This window comes from Crocodylus siamensis, chromosome 4 (genome assembly GCF_052110815.1).
Source record: "Crocodylus siamensis isolate JL-2025a chromosome 4, ASM5211081v1, whole genome shotgun sequence".
NCBI classification, from domain to species: Eukaryota; Metazoa; Chordata; order Crocodylia; family Crocodylidae; genus Crocodylus; species Crocodylus siamensis.
The window spans coordinates 197,311,001-197,328,819 of record NC_143398.1 but is presented as its reverse complement, the minus strand read 5'-3'; the positions used below and the strand labels follow the sequence as shown (position 1 = coordinate 197,328,819).

At 38.2% G+C, this 17,819-nt stretch overlaps 1 protein-coding gene across 2 annotated transcripts in view; it reads right to left on the bottom strand.

Moving 5' to 3' along the window:
- Nucleotides 1-17,819, bottom strand: part of PDE1A (phosphodiesterase 1A) — a 300,886-nt gene that overhangs the window by 65,037 nt on the left and 218,030 nt on the right. For both annotated transcript variants that reach the window (XM_090045293.1, XM_090045294.1), the window contains 5 exons: nucleotides 15,248-15,348; nucleotides 12,262-12,387; nucleotides 7,496-7,597; nucleotides 7,245-7,365; nucleotides 605-686 (listed from right to left, as the gene is read on the bottom strand). In XM_090045293.1, the coding sequence (XP_089901419.1) occupies nucleotides 605-686; nucleotides 7,245-7,365; nucleotides 7,496-7,597; nucleotides 12,262-12,387; nucleotides 15,248-15,348 (532 nt within the window). The remainder of the gene's footprint in view (nucleotides 1-604; nucleotides 687-7,244; nucleotides 7,366-7,495; nucleotides 7,598-12,261; nucleotides 12,388-15,247; nucleotides 15,349-17,819) is intronic.

Genomic DNA, 17,819 nt, shown 5'->3' with positions numbered 1-17,819 from the left:
TGAGGTAGCTCTATGTTACCTAGCTTAGTACTGCTAGAAGTCAACTATGGCAGCACAGACTTCACTGCTTTCACAGGCCTACTCTGCCCTTTGGTGATTGCTCACAATGGAAGGCCATACTGCTAACATTGTTATTGGTACCCAAAATAGGTTGTTTCAGTTGAGGTTCTGTAGGTCTACATCAGCTACAATCAGACCATCATACTGCAGTGTCAACATATCCTTATGCGACAATGAACGAGTGAACCCTCTCCACGGACCACTTCATCAAATTATAAAAAGGCTGTGGGGAATTAGCTATTTACTATAGTTAGGCCAAAGAGTTCTCCCTTCTAGCACCCAAACTGAATGCCTTAAATACACTGTCCCAGATGCTGTATATGCTGAAAGAACTTAATGTCCCTTCTAACAACAACAAATTACTGCCATGATAGTGTTTGATTTCTGTGAGCAAATGACTAAAGAAATACTAGCTCTGGACACTTGTGTATACTAGTATCCAGAGCTAGTATCCACATACAAGGTGTCCAGTGTGATAATGGTGCATGGTCATTCTACATGCATCTAAAGGTATGAGAAAAAAGAAAACGACACTGATTATTACCTATTTGGGATTGAGCCACCAATGTAGACTTGCGGTCACAGAGTGGGGAAAATGGTAGCCCTAGAGCAGCCTCCTTGTCTCCCTGGAAACAGAAGTGTTTAATAGCATAAGCATATACACACACACACACACACACACACACACACACACACACACACGTACACACACGTACACATACATACATGTGAAGGAAAAAAGCCTGTACAAGAATTTAGCTAACCAATTACTTTATTCATTTATTTTCCTAAACTAAAATAAAACTATGTAAAAAAGAAATCATATCACCACCCCGCCCTAGGTGGTTTCTCCACCTCTGAGCTACATGTTGCCCTATCCCACTCCTCTCCCAACCCCAATGCCAACCCCAATCCAAACTCAGTGGGGGCGGGGGAGGGGGCGGGGAGTGGGTAGAGTCCTGGCTCATGCCTATGCCCCTGCTTGCCAGGCCCTTTAGTGGTAAGTCACAGCTATGCAGGTGTGAGACAGCATTAAGCCATAACCTGTGACTGCTGTGAAACTGGACTAACTTTATGGCAGCATAATATTCCACAGGTTTAAAATGTAAGAGCACCCTAACATTTGTCTTTACATTTTCTGAGAAAAAAGAGAGACACGGGGAGGGAGAGAGACAGAAAGAAATACAAGTCAACAGTCTAACAATTTCAATAATTTGAATCTAAAAGAATCTGCTGAAAGCAAAGTTCTTGTCAAAATCAAAGCATCTGCCACTGTGCTTTACCATTTGTCAAGGAAGAAAAATAAATAGCATGTTTCATAAGAAGCTTTTCGCCATCCTCACAGATTGGATTCAGGAAACCCAGATGCTATGGTGCCGGGCACTCAGAAATGCATGCAATAAAAATCCCAAGCCCAAATCATTCCTTCAGTTACTATTGTGCAAAAGCATGCCTTTGAATTTTGCTCAATTATCTCTGATACTTAAACTCTCTTTAGTAAACTTGCAAACATGTAAGGATATAATTTGTCCCTGAAATCTGAACTTCTAACAATGACACTGATGATGCAGGTAGCAAGACACTCTCTCATAGCAGTGTGGGCTCTAGTACTAAGACCTGGGTATGACACCAAACTAATTTTGTCACCCACAGATTCATAATTATTGTAGCATCTCAATGACTCAATCCTTTTAAGTACGTAACCTCATAAAAGTCTTTTAAGCTAGGGGGATATTATCTTCATTTTACTGATAGGGAATTAGGGCACACAGGATGACCTCCCTAGCATCACAGAAGTCTGCTGAAGCAAAGAACTGAATCTGGACTTCTCACAAGGGAAAATGCTGTATCTATCACTGTACAGTCCTTGCAAATACATTCAGGTTAAGACAGAGTTTGAATTATACTTTGAGCTCCCTTGGAATTCGAGCCCTGGGATAAGGACTAATCTGCCTTTTAGTTGCTTTAAAAGGGAAGGGAAGTACTGCTCAGAGTATGCATGAGTTGTTATGACATGGCTGTTACTTCTGGATACAACAATTTTGCTATACTTGTATTGCTAGAGAAACCTGAAGATATAATAGTTATACTGTAACAGCTCTTGTTCCTATCTTTGGATACTGATACAACTGTTTGTAGGTTTATATCCTCAGAGCAGAGCTATAAAAGCAGTTTTTTATCATTATCTTCTGTACACAGCACCTTTGTATTAAAAGGACAGCTGTTTCATGATTAAACGGTATGGAAGACTATAGATGGGTTATTTCATTCTACCCCAACTTCCCTAAGGAGCTAGTTGGAAAGGAAAAAGAGAACCAGCCTTATATTTTACCTTTTATAGCACTGTATTTAAGAATATGAGGACTATATTTGTCTGGAAATTTGCTGCTAACTTAGAATTGCAGGATGTAGCTTGCTTGTAGATTCACTTTAACTGTAGATGTAGATGGACTTAAATATATATAGAGATATGCTTACTGAACAATATTTGTCCCTAAGCAATAAGGAGCAGATATGAGAAAGGTGTAGAAAAATATCTTTAAAGATATTTTAAAACACCTCAGAGATGGTAGGTACACCTAGATTATTCTTGAAAAAGAAATGGAGGGTTTCATCATCATGTTTCTCCAAAAAAAATGAACATAGAGGGCACCCACAATTTGCTCCTGGGTCCAGGAGAATGAGAAGCACCTAACATTATTAGTATAGCTCCACTGATTTCAACCAGTTAATGAAAAACAGTTTCCAATGCACTAGAGATTTTATTAAGACTCCAGATTTTATGTTATTTTATTTTAGTTTAGTTCATTATAGTTTTAATTTTATTTTAGCTTTAATATTAAAGAAACTGATCTGGCTTCAGATTTATGATTTAAGATGTTTCCAGAACTCCTCCATGGTATATCACCAGGAGCAGCTTATTACTTATATTATCCCTCCCAAAAATCAGTATTATTTAAACCATAACAACAAGACTTCTAAAGCGGTACTTCTCAGCTATAATTCTGCTCTTTTAAACATATGTCTTCAAGTACCTCTCTATTGCACTATGAATTATTTCCCAATTAATACAATATATAATGAAGACTTGAATGAAGTATTTGAGATAGGTTGGTGGGTATTTTTAAACTGCAAATAGCTTAGATTTTCTTTGCCTGAATACTCTTTTTACAGTGTTCTTTGGCTTCCCTCCTGATATTAATACTGTTACATATTTCAAACTTTAGCTCGTTTGAAAACATTTTTATAACATTTTCTGCCTCAGCTGATGTTCATTTTCTAGTGGTAGAACTTCAAATTAAAAACTCTTAGATCCTTACTAATAGCTCTGTGCTTTTGCTGCTTTTCCTGCAGTGCTGTGAAAGCATAGGACTTATTTTAAATTTGATATGATATATGATATTATATGATGATATATTTAGTTTAGAAGAGGCCCTGACATTTCTTAATCATACTTAGTCCTCCTAACATGAATCGTGCTTTATAGGGAAATCACCCTCTTGGACTGACAAATATTGCATAAAATTAGGTAAGTACTAAGGTAGCATCATATTTATAAGATAGCTTGATTAGCAGATATTATGCATTCAAGATGACATTTTCTGTACCGCTTTTAGTTTTATTAAATCTATTCCATTTAATATGTAGGCTTGGATGAAGAAGCCTGGATGTATGTTGAATTTAAAAACAATGACCGTGGTTACAAGAGACACTTGTAGCCCATGACTACTGCACAGTAACGTTGGGTGGCAGGAAGTGTGGTAGTCATGAGCTACCGTGCAGTCAGCATCATGAAAAAGCTGCTCCTTAGTGCAACTGCGTCATTTAGTACTTGTATATACAGGTACTAAATGACTGTGTAGACATGGCCAATATGTACTAAATTCTCAGCTAAAACTCAAAGGCCGCATCCACACAAGCATGGATGTTTGTTTTCCCAGGGACAACTAGCTGCAGGACACCTTGTGCCACTGCTAGTTGTCTCTGGGAAACGACTCTGCCCCTCTGGCACAGGACAGGTTACCCCAGATGGGGTAGGGAAGGCTGGGGTCAGCACTAGCCTTGCCTGGGGTCCTGGGGGCCTCCTGGGGCTGCAGCTATGACGATCCTGCCACTCAGAACCTGGCCGGCAGCTGGAGTGCAGCTCTGACTGGCCAGGCTCTGGTTTTGAGTGGTGCATGCTGCCCCTGCATGCGCTGCCACTCTGCTTTTTTTTTGTGAGTTTTTTTTTCTTTTATCCCTAGATATGCATGCCCCCCCTCCCCCCACACTACTCCCTTGCAGCACGGAGAAGAGCTGAATGTGTGGTATGTGGCACCACAGACACACATACTGCAGGGCCACACTCGTCTGGATGCAGGCAAACAGTTCAAAAAAGAGTGGATTTAAGTTTTATTAAACTTCCTGTCTTTTACTGAGATCAGTGCCCGTACACCAAACTACCATGAAATGGGTATTATCATGGCATTCCAGAGGTGAATAGAAACTCAGTGGGATTCCAAGCTACTTCTAGACTTCGGAGCTCATTTAAACATTCTGGTCCAATTTTGCAGTTCTCTTACTGTCACTGAAGTACATAGAAGTTTTATGGGAAAAGAGAGTGCAAGACTGGACTGCTCAGGCTATGCCTGTCTAAAACGTAGCTTTGAATGTTTAAAGAGTATCCATCACTGACATTAACAGGCACTGTTCATGCATAGCCTGGTTGCTGTCCTTACTGAGCAGTCCTTGTTGTATATATTTAAAATGAAGGTGTTTGGCCAAAGTTCCATATTTTTCTATATTTATGAGATACAGCCAAAGCATTAGCTGATCCTATGAACTCAGTAAACAAGGCAGTACAAACTATGTATTGCTAATGCTATGGCTGCTTGACTGAACATATTGCCTCATTTTCCCATGGGTTCTATGTATCCAGCTTCCTTATGTCTAAAATGTTTCTATGGCTGTTTGTTCTGACCTCTATTAGTAATATGTATCTGGGTAGATGAACCCCTTTCCCCCTGGGGTTCTAAACCTCATCATTTCCATTTACAATGAGAGATACCCACTGATGGCTCCAGACTGCCAGTCTTGACTTAATTAATGATCTGCTGCTCAATATTTCCACAAAACTTGGTTTGTTCATTACTTAGATGAAAATGCTTATTAATCCCTCTCACTTCAAATGCAAGTGCTAGAATCAATAAGGTACTAAATCTTACTTTTCAAAATCAACATTAAGCACCTTTAGGAACTGAGCATGAATCTTCAAGAGCAGATGGCCTAGCAGAATAATGGTTTAACTTACTGACTCATTTATTGCTTGGACCACAGTTGTAGTTAAATAAATGACTAATCCAGCATGAAAATCACAAACTGTATCAAAGAAAATGGCCAATTTAATGGCCCAGGCAGCTAATATCTATTTTTTTTCTATTTAGAATTGGTTTTTCAAAAATGTGTATTCACTGGGGATACTGTATGGCATCTATATTATGTTTTTATCACTTGGCTCTTGTTCTCATCTTTAATAACATTGCTACTTTTCCCTTTAGCTACCAGGCCTGATTTTATTTTTATTATTATTATTTTAAACATTTGTACAGTGCCCATACACAGGGAGAGGGGAGTTACATCCCAAAGATGGGGTTTTGCATACATGTCCTGGACTAGAACAGAAGTAGCTTTTATTTCATTTGGTGAGGGTATTTTAAATTTAAAATAATGATGATGATTCACATAAAATGTCCGTGCTCTATAGAATGATAGGATTGGTTCCTATCCTCTTTTATTCATCACATCAAGTCATTAATGGCAAGGTAATTTCATTGTAAATATCTTCCCATGAAGCATATAGAATATTCCTACTATGTGCCATAGCACTTTCTCATTCAGGGAACAACAAAACTGCGAAGTGGAATCAAGTAGTAGAAAAACCTGGGACACAGAAAAATGTGGTTTCTTAAAATGTTCACAGTAACACGATTTTCTATGTCACTAGAGATCCCTATGAATGGATGTCATGCTGCCATTTTAATTGTCTATATGAAGATGATACTAAGTACTGCAATGAACAAAAAAGAATTGCTTTCTTCCATTTCAAATAATTTCTAAATCTTTGATACAATAGGAAACAAAAAAAATCAGTCACTCATAGAAAACTTCTAAAATGGCTACTCTTTTTATCACACCATATCCAGTTTTTCACATGAGCGCTTAAGAATTTCAAATAATTCTTTCAGGACATTTGAAACATCCTTTTATTCATTTCACTGATTGAACTTTGCATTTCCCCTTATGTATAAAAAGTTTTGTTAGGCAATACAGTTTGTAGTGACAAAAATTGATTTCATGTTTACAAAGAAGTAGTGCTCAGTGTGATGAATGATGATTAGAGTAAATAGAAGGGTGGGATGAGTGTAGGTATTCTTAAAGCTGTAAAGTGTTCAGTGTTTCATTATAAACTCATTATTTATTTCTAGGGAAAAAAATCCACTCTGAGAAATATTTGCATTACTTATTAGCCACAAGATGGCAGTAATAATAGCAGCATCCACAGTTTTAAAAAATTATGCATTTTATCTTTTGTATAACTATTTTACAATCATAAAAATGCCTTTACAGAGCCATGTCCCTGGTTTTGTTTTATTGTAAAATATGACCACATTATCAATAGAAATATTCCCATTGACTTCAGCAGGCATTGTATCAGGCCTTCATGGGGTATGAACAAAAATCTCTGCCACTCCTAAATTGGGTACATAAAGGATTAATTCATGGTACATGAAAAAGGGAAAGTTTTTATGTGATATGAGAAGGATACAACATTCATCTGACTTCTGACCACAAATACTTCTTGTATCTTAGTTTCCCTCCCACTTAATGCTTTTTTTTAATTCAGAGCATATACAAATCTCCATCTAAAGAATGAAATAAGGTTAGCAAAATAATAATGAAACCAAGAAAAAAAAGCTAGCACTTTTGAACTTGGCATCAGCTGAAACAGATATGGAACAGCATCCTGCTCATCTTTACTCACTCACATGAGTAGCTGTACGAACATCAAGGGAACTAAGATATAGATTGTCTCTTCTATTCTATCATGCTCAACTATGTTCTTGCTGGTGGAATTCTAAAATATCCAGTGGTGCAAGTACAGGTTTTTTAATACTAAATTTATTAACAAATTTTGAAAATGGCACCTGTCGAAAAAATTCTTCCATCAGTGCCATTGTCCACCGGTAGTGTAGTTCCCAGGATTTTGCTGGATGGCTTATGTCTGCTGCATGAAGAATCAAAGACATGGCTTTGGCTTTGTCTATCCTGTCAAATCAAGGACATGGTCCGATTATCTCAGAACAAAAGCAATTACTTAAAGACTTTTCTTGTTCATGAACTAATTTAAAAACAAGTTTGTATTCACAGATAAAGAACATAATGGAAAATAACCTACCCCTCTGTCTGCTGCAGAGTGTGTCTCATTGTTTTAATTTGCTGGAAATGACCTGACATATCTGTAGACAGGACCATCTCAATCACCAAGCTACGCAGCTCCCTGAAAGCAATCAAGAGTTAAATGACTAATTACAATTTGTTTACTCTGTTTATGGAATATTTGCTCAAACTGTACTTGTTAATTCATATCTTTCCACACACAAAAAAATAACTTTTTTAATGAAAAGATCACTTCAGGAAATTATTAACCACTGGAATGGTGTATCCCTGAAGGGATTCTGAGGCAGTAGCATACTTCCACCCTGCAATTATTATTTCAGAGTCCTGCCGGTTTTTAATTCTTATTTTCTAGTGCAAACATAAAATTAAGTGCAATTCTGGCACTTAGTATAACGCTTTTCCTTATTTCCTTCCAGTCATAGGACTGCACTAATCAGAAATAAAGGAGACCAACCAGGTCATTTGGTCCACTACAAGAAAAGGAAGATATAAGCTCTTAAATGAACAGACACAACATAGTTAGAAGGCTGGGGAGTCATTTAGTAGGCTAAACAGTGTTAGAAATGGTATAAATTAAGACCGTTTAAAAGCTTTATCTATATTTTTCCTTGTCTTCAGGTTTGGCAATAACTGTACGGAAGTCCAATTTCCTACAACCTTAATAATCCTTCAAAGGCCATTAATGATCAGCATAAATTAGAATAAATCTAAGTCTACAGTTTGTCTTCATCATTTCTTTCAAAGAAGGTGGTTTGTATGTTAATGCTCTAGTAAATAAATGTGGAGCTAGTAAAATCAAAACCATAAATGAAAGTACATTAGTTTCCATTACATATTAAAGTACACTAACCCCATCACTGTGTAGGAATCCACTGACAGTGCACATAGTGTTTACAAGGGCTATTAATGTCAGAAAGATCTACACATTTGCATATGCAGATAGTGCACACTAAACATGATGTGTCCTCATGCATACGCCTCTGATTTTGAGAATCTGTTCCTTGGTATGCTGAGACTACTGCTAATCATTGCTAATGCAGCTGATGACTGGTTAGGAAATATTTCGCTAACCAGTCATCGCTAATGTTGAAAAAGTGCATTGTAAACTGAATTAAAAACAAGTAAAATGTAAATGTAAAAATGAACATAGGGAGTGCCGGTACAAACACTGTTAAACGTTAGTGGGAAATGTTATGTATAGACTTTAAAATAACAAGTTTCACTTCTTTTCAGGGCTGTTGTGACAATTTATTACAAAAGTTATTGAGACTGACTCTAAAGTCACTTTACAGCAAGTTTAAACTGATGTAAGTTATGGACGTCAATAGATATGTCCTGATCTGCACTGAAGTAACTTAGTGGGAACTCAGGACTATCATTTTTATTCAAATAACAATGTGCGGCCATGGCAACATGTGGTTCGAAGAAGACTTACCTTGCATGACCTCATAATAGCATACTAATTAACTTGCATCCCAAATGTTCCTCCTCCACAGTGCTTTGAAACTGTATCCTTGAAACCTAGGCAAGTCTGTTTTTGCAAGACAGATATTGCTTGGAAACTGAAGGTTTTGTATTAGCTGAATCTTTCTGTTTTTAAATCTGAAACACACCACTACTCTCACTTTCTACAGAAATTGTTATTTAAACTTGGGTTTTAAGCTCACTTTTACTATAAAGAGTAATCAGAAATAAAGACCATGGCACTGCACGCTATGCAGAGGCCAAATCTGCTTGCAAATTGTTCAAACTTTCACAGAGGTCCACAAACTCAATTCTGATCCATGTCCCCTAAGTGTGTGTAAATCTGAACTACTTCCACTGATTTCTTCATACCATCCTAATTATTGCTGGTTGCTGAAATGGCGTATGAAAATGTGCCTGTTTCTTTGCCAGTGCCTGCCTTCCCAATTCCCGAATCAGAACTTGATCTGTTGGTTATGAATAAGGTTGGATTTTCTTTTCAGAGTAGAGGAAAGAGTGGGAAACTAATATTTCACCTGAGGAAGCAGGAACGATTATCCACCGAGGGAGCTCTTGCTATAATGTTGACAAGGGCTTCATTATTTTAGATGTGAACCCTATATTTTAAACTGACAGTTTATTAGAAAAATCTCTCTTTCTAATGTTACCAGGTAGAAAAAAATTAAATGCTTTAAATCATTCTCAATTGCTTTTTTTCATCTTCCTGAGATAATTATTAGAGCTATAGTTTAACCAGGAATGGGCTTTAAAAATAAAAAAAACAGTGCAACTGAAGAAAACACACTGACAGTACTTTCAAAATGAATCAGTGCCAGGAAGTATGCTAAAAAGTTGAACAAATTATCATTTCAGTTTACTGCCAATTTGCTTCAGTGCAAACTTCAAAACTGTTACTCTAACAGCATTTCAATAAAGAATAAAAAAATTCACTCTATTTATAATTTTAAAATGGAAGAGCTTCTTTCAAGTGGCTAAATGGATTTCCCAGATCAGGCAGGAGAAAGGGATCAGAGTGCTACTTGGGAAGGGCAGAGGACTAGTGTGTGGCATACCTGTCAAAAAAGTTGGCCCCCATTGTTTTACCCAGTCCTATACAAAAAGAAAAGTCATTAGAAATACTGTTCTCACTTGTAGCAAAAAGACCATTTTATAAATGTTTGTGTAACTACAGCTGCGTAGCTACTATTGCACTACAGCCCTGATCCCAGAACTGATATGGCAGCATAACTAGGGCAGGGCAACTGAAGGGACCACCCAAAGTACTGAGTTGGGGCAACCGTGTGAAAATCTTGGCTGTCACCAGCAGCCATGTGATTACAATTGTGACTGTCCCAACAGCATGCTGACAACTGGAAATGGCTGCTGTCCCAGTGCCCCAGGCACTCTGCTGCACTGCTACACTGCTGCATAGTAGGACTGGAAACCAGAGGCTGCTCCTGCTTACTCTGTTGACTCCTCCCCTTTAAGGGGACTCTGATCTCATTCACCCTTCTACTCTCCAAGACACTCAGTTAATAATGCCAACCTAGGATGAACCAGGTCTAGCTGGCCACAAAAATACTATGCTGACGAACATGATATAAATAACCAGCCAGGATAAAATACCTACAGAAAAATAAAATAAAACATATCCTGCCTGGTTATCCTGCCTGACAGGTTAGTGGGTGCATGGAGGGGGTTGTCCATTCAGGGGTGGGATGGTCAGGGGGCTAAAAATAGCCTGATCAGGGTGCGGTGGGGGTGAGGTAGGAAGACAGCAGCCTCAGGGCTGGTGGGGTGAGCAGCTGGGATTTCCCAGCCCCGGGGCTGCACTCTGAATTTGCAGATATTTGAAAGACTGGACTAACCCATTCCTGATCTAAATCAGTTCCTCTCCTCAGGTGAGCTCATTTAGATTGAGCTCACCATTTTTTTGCCCAATTTAACCTCCCCCAAACATCTGCACAGACTGGCATGTAAACTGGCCTATCGCTAGTTAGGTCAACCTAAAACTAATGCCTACATGTACCCACAGGTTTTGAAGCCGATGACTTCTGAGAGCAGTTTATAGTTAATTCAACCTTATTCTATCTCACAAATCGTCATCTTCATACCCAGGACAGTTTAAGTAACAAGGTGATGGAGAGCAACCTGTCTTTTCAGCCTTGCAAGAATTCCCTCCCAAATAAGGAAGTTGAGTCATATTGGTAGGAGCCATGTGGTTACTATTACTGAAGCTTAAAATTTGTTTCTAGGGCTACTAATCTTTTTCCACAACTAAATTTACCCATTGTTAATTATAAAAATGAGAATAAGAATTTACTTAGAGAAGACAGTTTCTATTCCCTAAAGCCATATGTGAAAAGCAGGTAGTAGTCCATTCTTTAACAATCACAGTCTGAAAAAGTCCTTTATAATGGCATATAAATGTTAAGCATCACCACCCTTATTACACACAAACCAGTTTCACATATTTCATCTCTGAACTCAGCTATGTAGTAGTGAACTGTCTAATGATGGCCTGATTCTAAAGATGAAATAAGATTTATTTACATAAATAATATATTACACATGATTTTAGAAGGTACTTTGTGCCTGATTCATACACACGCAGTGAGCCAAACTCTGCTCTCACACTCATGCAAACTACATTGCACAGGTAGAGACAAGAGCAGGTCTGACTCTGATACCATCCTCAGAAACAGTGTATTCTGCTAGGGCAAGCCTCGCAGTGACACTACAGTGCAGCGATTTAGAAGATATTTTGAAGGTACTTGAATAACAGTTGTGTTTACAGGGATGTTGGTAATAGCCATGTTGGTCTAAGGATGTAGGCAGACAAGGTTCTTTGGGTAAATGCAATATCTTTTATTTACAGAAATGTAAGAAGGGCTTGGCCTTTCTGTGCTGTGCTGGCGCTGTTTTACATTGTACCCTAATAATAGAAAAATGGACGTTGCTAACACCTGTTGTCTGTGGTTTTGTGGTCATTGAGTTGCTGTGATGTCAGTTAGCACCCTAATTCCTGTAGCTGATCAAATGTCTTTTAGGAATCAAAATGCAATTATAAATTATAAGTTGATTACAATGAAGCGGTTAAGCTAAAACTGATATCTTTATTCCACCACATTTGCAATCTCTAGATGATCATCTTTTCACATGCCCATTTAGTTCTCTTAGTTACATCCATTTCTACAGCTTCTCCAGTTTCACCTCAAACCCTAAAGGTGTGTAATATGATGGAGAGGATCTGTCTTTTTTATTTCGTAGAATCATTCTGGATGTTCTACTAGACCTTACCTCCAGTCGTCTTTGGATAAATTTGCCAAGATATTCATCTCCTCCTCTTGCATAAGTCTGTAAGCAGCACTTACATGATGATTTTCAAGAACAGAACGATCATTATACAAAATTGCAACATCTGACCTAAGTATAAAAAAGGGCATGATTAGCAACAGGATATTGATACAATAAACAGAAAAACTCTGTTGTCATTAAAGGGGTCTGATGCTTTTATTTGCCATTAAGTCTATTTCTTCCTGTTGGATCAGATTCTGAGCAGAAATTTTGAGAGAGACTTCCTCATAACACAAATAATATTTATCATGTATTTATCTTGCTTATTATATTACTTAGTGTACAGAAGAAGAACACAGTTCTGTTTTCTATTTATAATAAGAAGAAAATTATGATTAATTAATTTGTGAGATTAAATTTTAGGAAAACCCCGAAAAAAAGCAAAACCTAAAAGAAATAAACAGGTTGGCATGGGATTAAACAAAAACCAAAACTGTAATGAACAACAGCTGAAGTACTGTTTTAAATTGCTGTGTGATAATTTCACCACTCCATTCAGATATTAATATATTAATGTGATGGCTATACACCCCTTGATATATTGAGTAGTATTAAAAAAATCAGTTTAACCATGCACATACATAATATGTATCCGACAAACTACAAAATCAAAACAGGATTGGAAAATTTATTTATAAGGGAAGAAAGCAGATTGTACCTAAATAATAAAAGTGTTTATGTCCAGTCTGTCACTGACAGCATGGGAAAATACATGATTTGCCAATCACATATTTTTATGAAGCACAGTTCTGACCTACTTAGCTAATCATAACTGTTTTTAATCAGGACTGAGAATTGACGTAACTATGAAAGCCATTTTGTCTGGTTTTCTGAAGCAAGAGGGTCATGGAGGAAAAGCAGAGACATGTCATTTTTAGAGACAGTTCAATTATGAAGAAAGAGTGAGCAATATCATAAAACAAATACTTATGGGTAACTATTTAACAGTAAAACTCAAAGTTTAGTGGCTTAAGTCATGTTCTAACTTTGCAAGACTTCAAACTAAAATATTAAGGACAAAAATAGAGAAGAAGATTTTACTTGGAACTATGAACTGAAGTGATGCAACAAATTATTTTTAGCTGGGCCATGTGAATGCACCAGTATGTTGACAAAGAAACGGCTTATGTTGGTACTTTACTAGCAGACGTGGAATTTGTTCACCATCAGATTTATCAAACTACGCATCCCAAAGCAAAAAAGATTTCAAATGATTACCAGTAATCTGTGTGCAGCCCTTAAGCAGTTCAGTAGTTCAAATAAACAGGAGAATGCTTTTGTTTGTTTTTTAGAGTGAATTTCTTGCATGAATGTTTTAATGTAGTGATTTAAATAAGTGATTTAGGTTTTCATTAGAATTTTGTTCTTTTGCTGAAAACTTTTATTTATAGAAAACAATTCAGGTCCAATCCTCAATTGAGGGCAATAAGCACCCCCAGGGTATACGTCTATACCTCCCTCCAGATGATTACAGGACATAAAACTTTGTTCATTGGCTCTTGCTCTGCACATGCCAAAGACACATGATCATAATTAGAGCCATGCCAGGTGCACGCAGCATGCCTTTCGAGAGCATGCTTATAGGAGAGATCCTGAAAGCATCCCTGGGAACACTCTAAAAGTTGACCTCATACATCTTTGTGCAAGCAGCATATGCAGAGTGGGCAAAGGTTTGTTTGTTGTTATCAGCAGCAATCTCAGCATACCAATGGAGAAAGTATAGACATAGCCAAAGTTCACTTAAGGATGGGGTGAAAGGGAACTGATAGCCATTCTACACTAGGCTGAACCCTGCAACTATAGCCCAGCTCTGCTAAGAGTGACTTCCAAAAGGGTCCTTCAAGAAGGCCAGTACTCTTCATCTGGAACACTCAAAATAACTTAATGGAATAGGGCCATATTATCTCCGTTTTTCAGGGTGACAACAGAAGGAAAGAGACTTGCAAATCACATAGCAAGGCAGTGGCTATGCTTGGAGCAGATTACAGAAATTCTGGCTTGAATCCAGTCCTCTCTTCACCAGTATGCTGTAAGTACTATGGGTATTCTCAAAATAGACTAAGATAGGACCCTAGAGGAACTTTTCAAGGGGCCCAACTGCCATTTGTGCCTTTGGAAATCTCCCCTGGGTGTTGCCAGGAGCTTCCAATCAAATATGAAACAAAAATCAGCAACTCAAGTAGGCATGGAGACACTGTTGGTAGAAAAGTGGCATTTAAGGAGGGGTATGAAGGGCTACATGAAGTTGCGTGTGGATGCCAGTTAAAGAAAGTACGAAGTCAGAAATACTGTTAGTAAAGGGAGAGACTATAAAGGGTAATGCAAAGAGAAAATGCTCAGAAATGTTCTGCATGACTGACATCCTTTTAAGTTAGTGTTCCAAGCACTTTGCAATGACCCGCTCAGACATCAATGAGCAGCCAAACTGAAGGATTTCACGTTAAGAGATACGAGGCCTATCGTGTGACCCTTATTCTCATGCACTGACCTTGTTCATGCAAGTGGTCACATTAACTTTACCAAAGTCAAGGAGGCTACTATTCACATGAGCAAGTATGACTTGGGCAAGCAAAGGTTGCAGAAGTGATCTATTTCTATCAGTTAAAAGTTTGAAACATTTAGAAGGCAGAACTGTCCATTTTTAGAGCTAAGCAGGAATCTTTAGAGAAACTGTAGCCAGGGTGAAGTATTTCCTACAGAATGAATGCCAAGAAATTCTTCACATGCCTTTTTTTATCACGTGCTTGGGTAATCTCTTGAGCACAGCTGACAGCACTGAACCTTAATATTCTGACCCAAAGCCATCAGTACATCAAGCAAACATGACCCAAGCCATTAAATGCTGCTTTCTTTTTTTCTCCCTTTTTATTTTAGATTGCGCTGCAGCAGCTGCATTCAGGCAGGTTCTTAGGAGGAGCAGTGTGCTTACCTTGTCTGAATGTGAAAATTGTTTGTGGTCCCAGTATGCTCATAATCATGGACTGCAGCTGCAAAAATCATTGCTAAGATTTCCAGTTCTGTGAGCCAGTGCTAGTGAATAAAAGTAAAACTAAGTCATAATTTGTATAATAGCCCAACTGTGACTAAATACTATGGCACTGAACATGTTTTCACATATAGTTTAAGTGATTCTCACTCCACTTTTCCTATTAGGGGTCATAAAATGAATCTTGACTTCTGTTAAATATTGTACTCTAGATTCATTTCTCTCTGCTTGTATTGACTTCAATGGGACCAGATCCTTTAAGCTTTGTAGCTAAAAAAAGCTTAGTAAATTGCAGTTTTCTGAGAAGCTTTTGCAATAAATTTGTGGATAAATTTTTTGTTGCCATGATTGGCTCCTATTAAATTAATGATGTAACATTAAGTTACAATCGTAATTTCCTATTCAAGGAATATTTTGACCCTCAGAATAATGGCCCAGTGTGGTATATCAGCAGTAAACATAAGCTTTCCCAGTTCGGCAATATTTAAAGGGGGTTAATGTTTTTTTATTTGTTTGTTTGTTCGTTCATTCCCCACCCCCCACTTCCACCATTCCCCTACACTCCTGTTTCACATGAAGGATGCTGACAGAAGTGACGTTTTGTCACATGATTAGCACCCTGAAAGCATTCTACGGCTGTGCCATGACAGAAGTGCACAGCTACAGAGTACTTTAAAAGAAGTCAATCGTGAGATAATTGAACCCTCATTATATGACGGTTCAGATAAAGGCGCTCCAAAGTGAAGCACCTTTGTTCACTTCTGTCAGGGTGCGCTGGGAGCAGGACTGGGCTGATGCAGCCCAGCCCCACCCCTGATGCTGTCTTCAGGTTGGAAGGAGGGGAAGGAGGGCCATTCTGGGGTTTACCCAGTCTGTGGTGGAGGGGGGCAAAGGTAGACTGGAGCCCACTTTGGGCTAGGGGAAAGAGGCTGGAGACACAGTCGAATCCATACTGGAGCTTGATCCCCCCAATACCCTGGACTCAACAGAGAACATTTGCTGGGTTAGGGGGATCACTGTAACTCATGGTGCTTCCTGTGAAGCACCATAAGTTACAGTCGGGAGCTGCACACCTGCGCTTTCCACCATGTTGTTTTTGGCTAAAAAGAGAAAAATAATGGAACATATACCTGTATTGTTAAAGATATGATTTTAATAAGGACCATATTTATACACAATAGAGGTATGGTTGATACACTATTTATGCATTATGACAAACTTTTTATGTGCTCCTTAAGTGACCTAAGGAAGTATGTCTTGCATTCAAAAGTGTGTCTAACTTTATAGCAACCACAAAGCTGGTCCAATAAAAGATATCACCCTAACAAATCCTTGCTTCTTGCATAATGTCTGGACTAGCATGGCTAAAACATCACTCTTATACTAACTAAAACCAAAAGAAAGGCAGCAAAAATCTAATAATAATCATAATTCATTCAACTAATTTAGCCAAATGCAAGTTTCTTGTATTTATATTTCCCTCAAAGTGATATTCTACATTAAAGCTTTTGAAAAGGTTTCTCATAGTACTGCAGACACACATATACATACACACAATTATGTACAATTTGGACACTCCAGGTGTTGGGGGCATGCATTTACAGCAGCACAAATTGCCAAGGTGCATGCCGCTGCACACATGCTTCATTGCAGGACAAATTGTTCTGCAACAGGCAAACCGCTCTTGCCCAGCTCTCTTCAGCCAGAGAGAGCTGGAGGCCAAGGCCAGCACTGGTGCTGGCCCCACCAGTCTTGCTTGTTGGCTTGGAGCAGCATAGGCACAGGTCAGGCAGCACAGAGGCCTGACCAGGAGCCAGAGCTTGGCTCTGGATGGTCTGGCCTTCATGTGTGCTGGCGCACATTTGTTGTGTGTGCATTGCAGCACTCTTTCTCCTTTTAAAATTTTTTTTGCTACTGGGATGTCGCCTTATGGTTCATATCATGCAAGATACAAATGCCATTTTATAAGCTGCCTAGGCATGAGTATCACAGACTGTTTCATGAAGATGAAAACAACCAGTCAAGATTCACTGGTGCAATGAGAAGAAAAAAGTAGGGCATGTTGAAACAAAATATGTGCATGTCAGAATGTTAAGGAACAGAGATTATTGTCTAGTTGGAGAAGCAAAGTGGAATTATAAAAAATACAACTGAGGAATAAGGAAATACTGCAAGCAGTTCCAAAAACGGACCCAGTGACCTCCATACTATTTTGTGTTAAAAAAACCTAGGCCATGAACTAAGACTGACATACACAATGCTTTCAGTAGAACAACTGAAATAGAAATCCCAAAATTGTTAATAACTAAAGCTAAAGATAAAACATTCTTTTCTTTTCCAAATATCAATTATTAAAAAACAAAAATACTTGCTAGAAAAATCCATCTATAATTAGAAGAGTTTTTTGCAAAGCTTTTCTATGGTCCATGGGGGTATTTTGTGTTCTCCTGTATGCCAGTAAATATTGTAGTTATTTGTCAAGTCAGAGTCAATTTTAAGTCAACATTCAAATCAG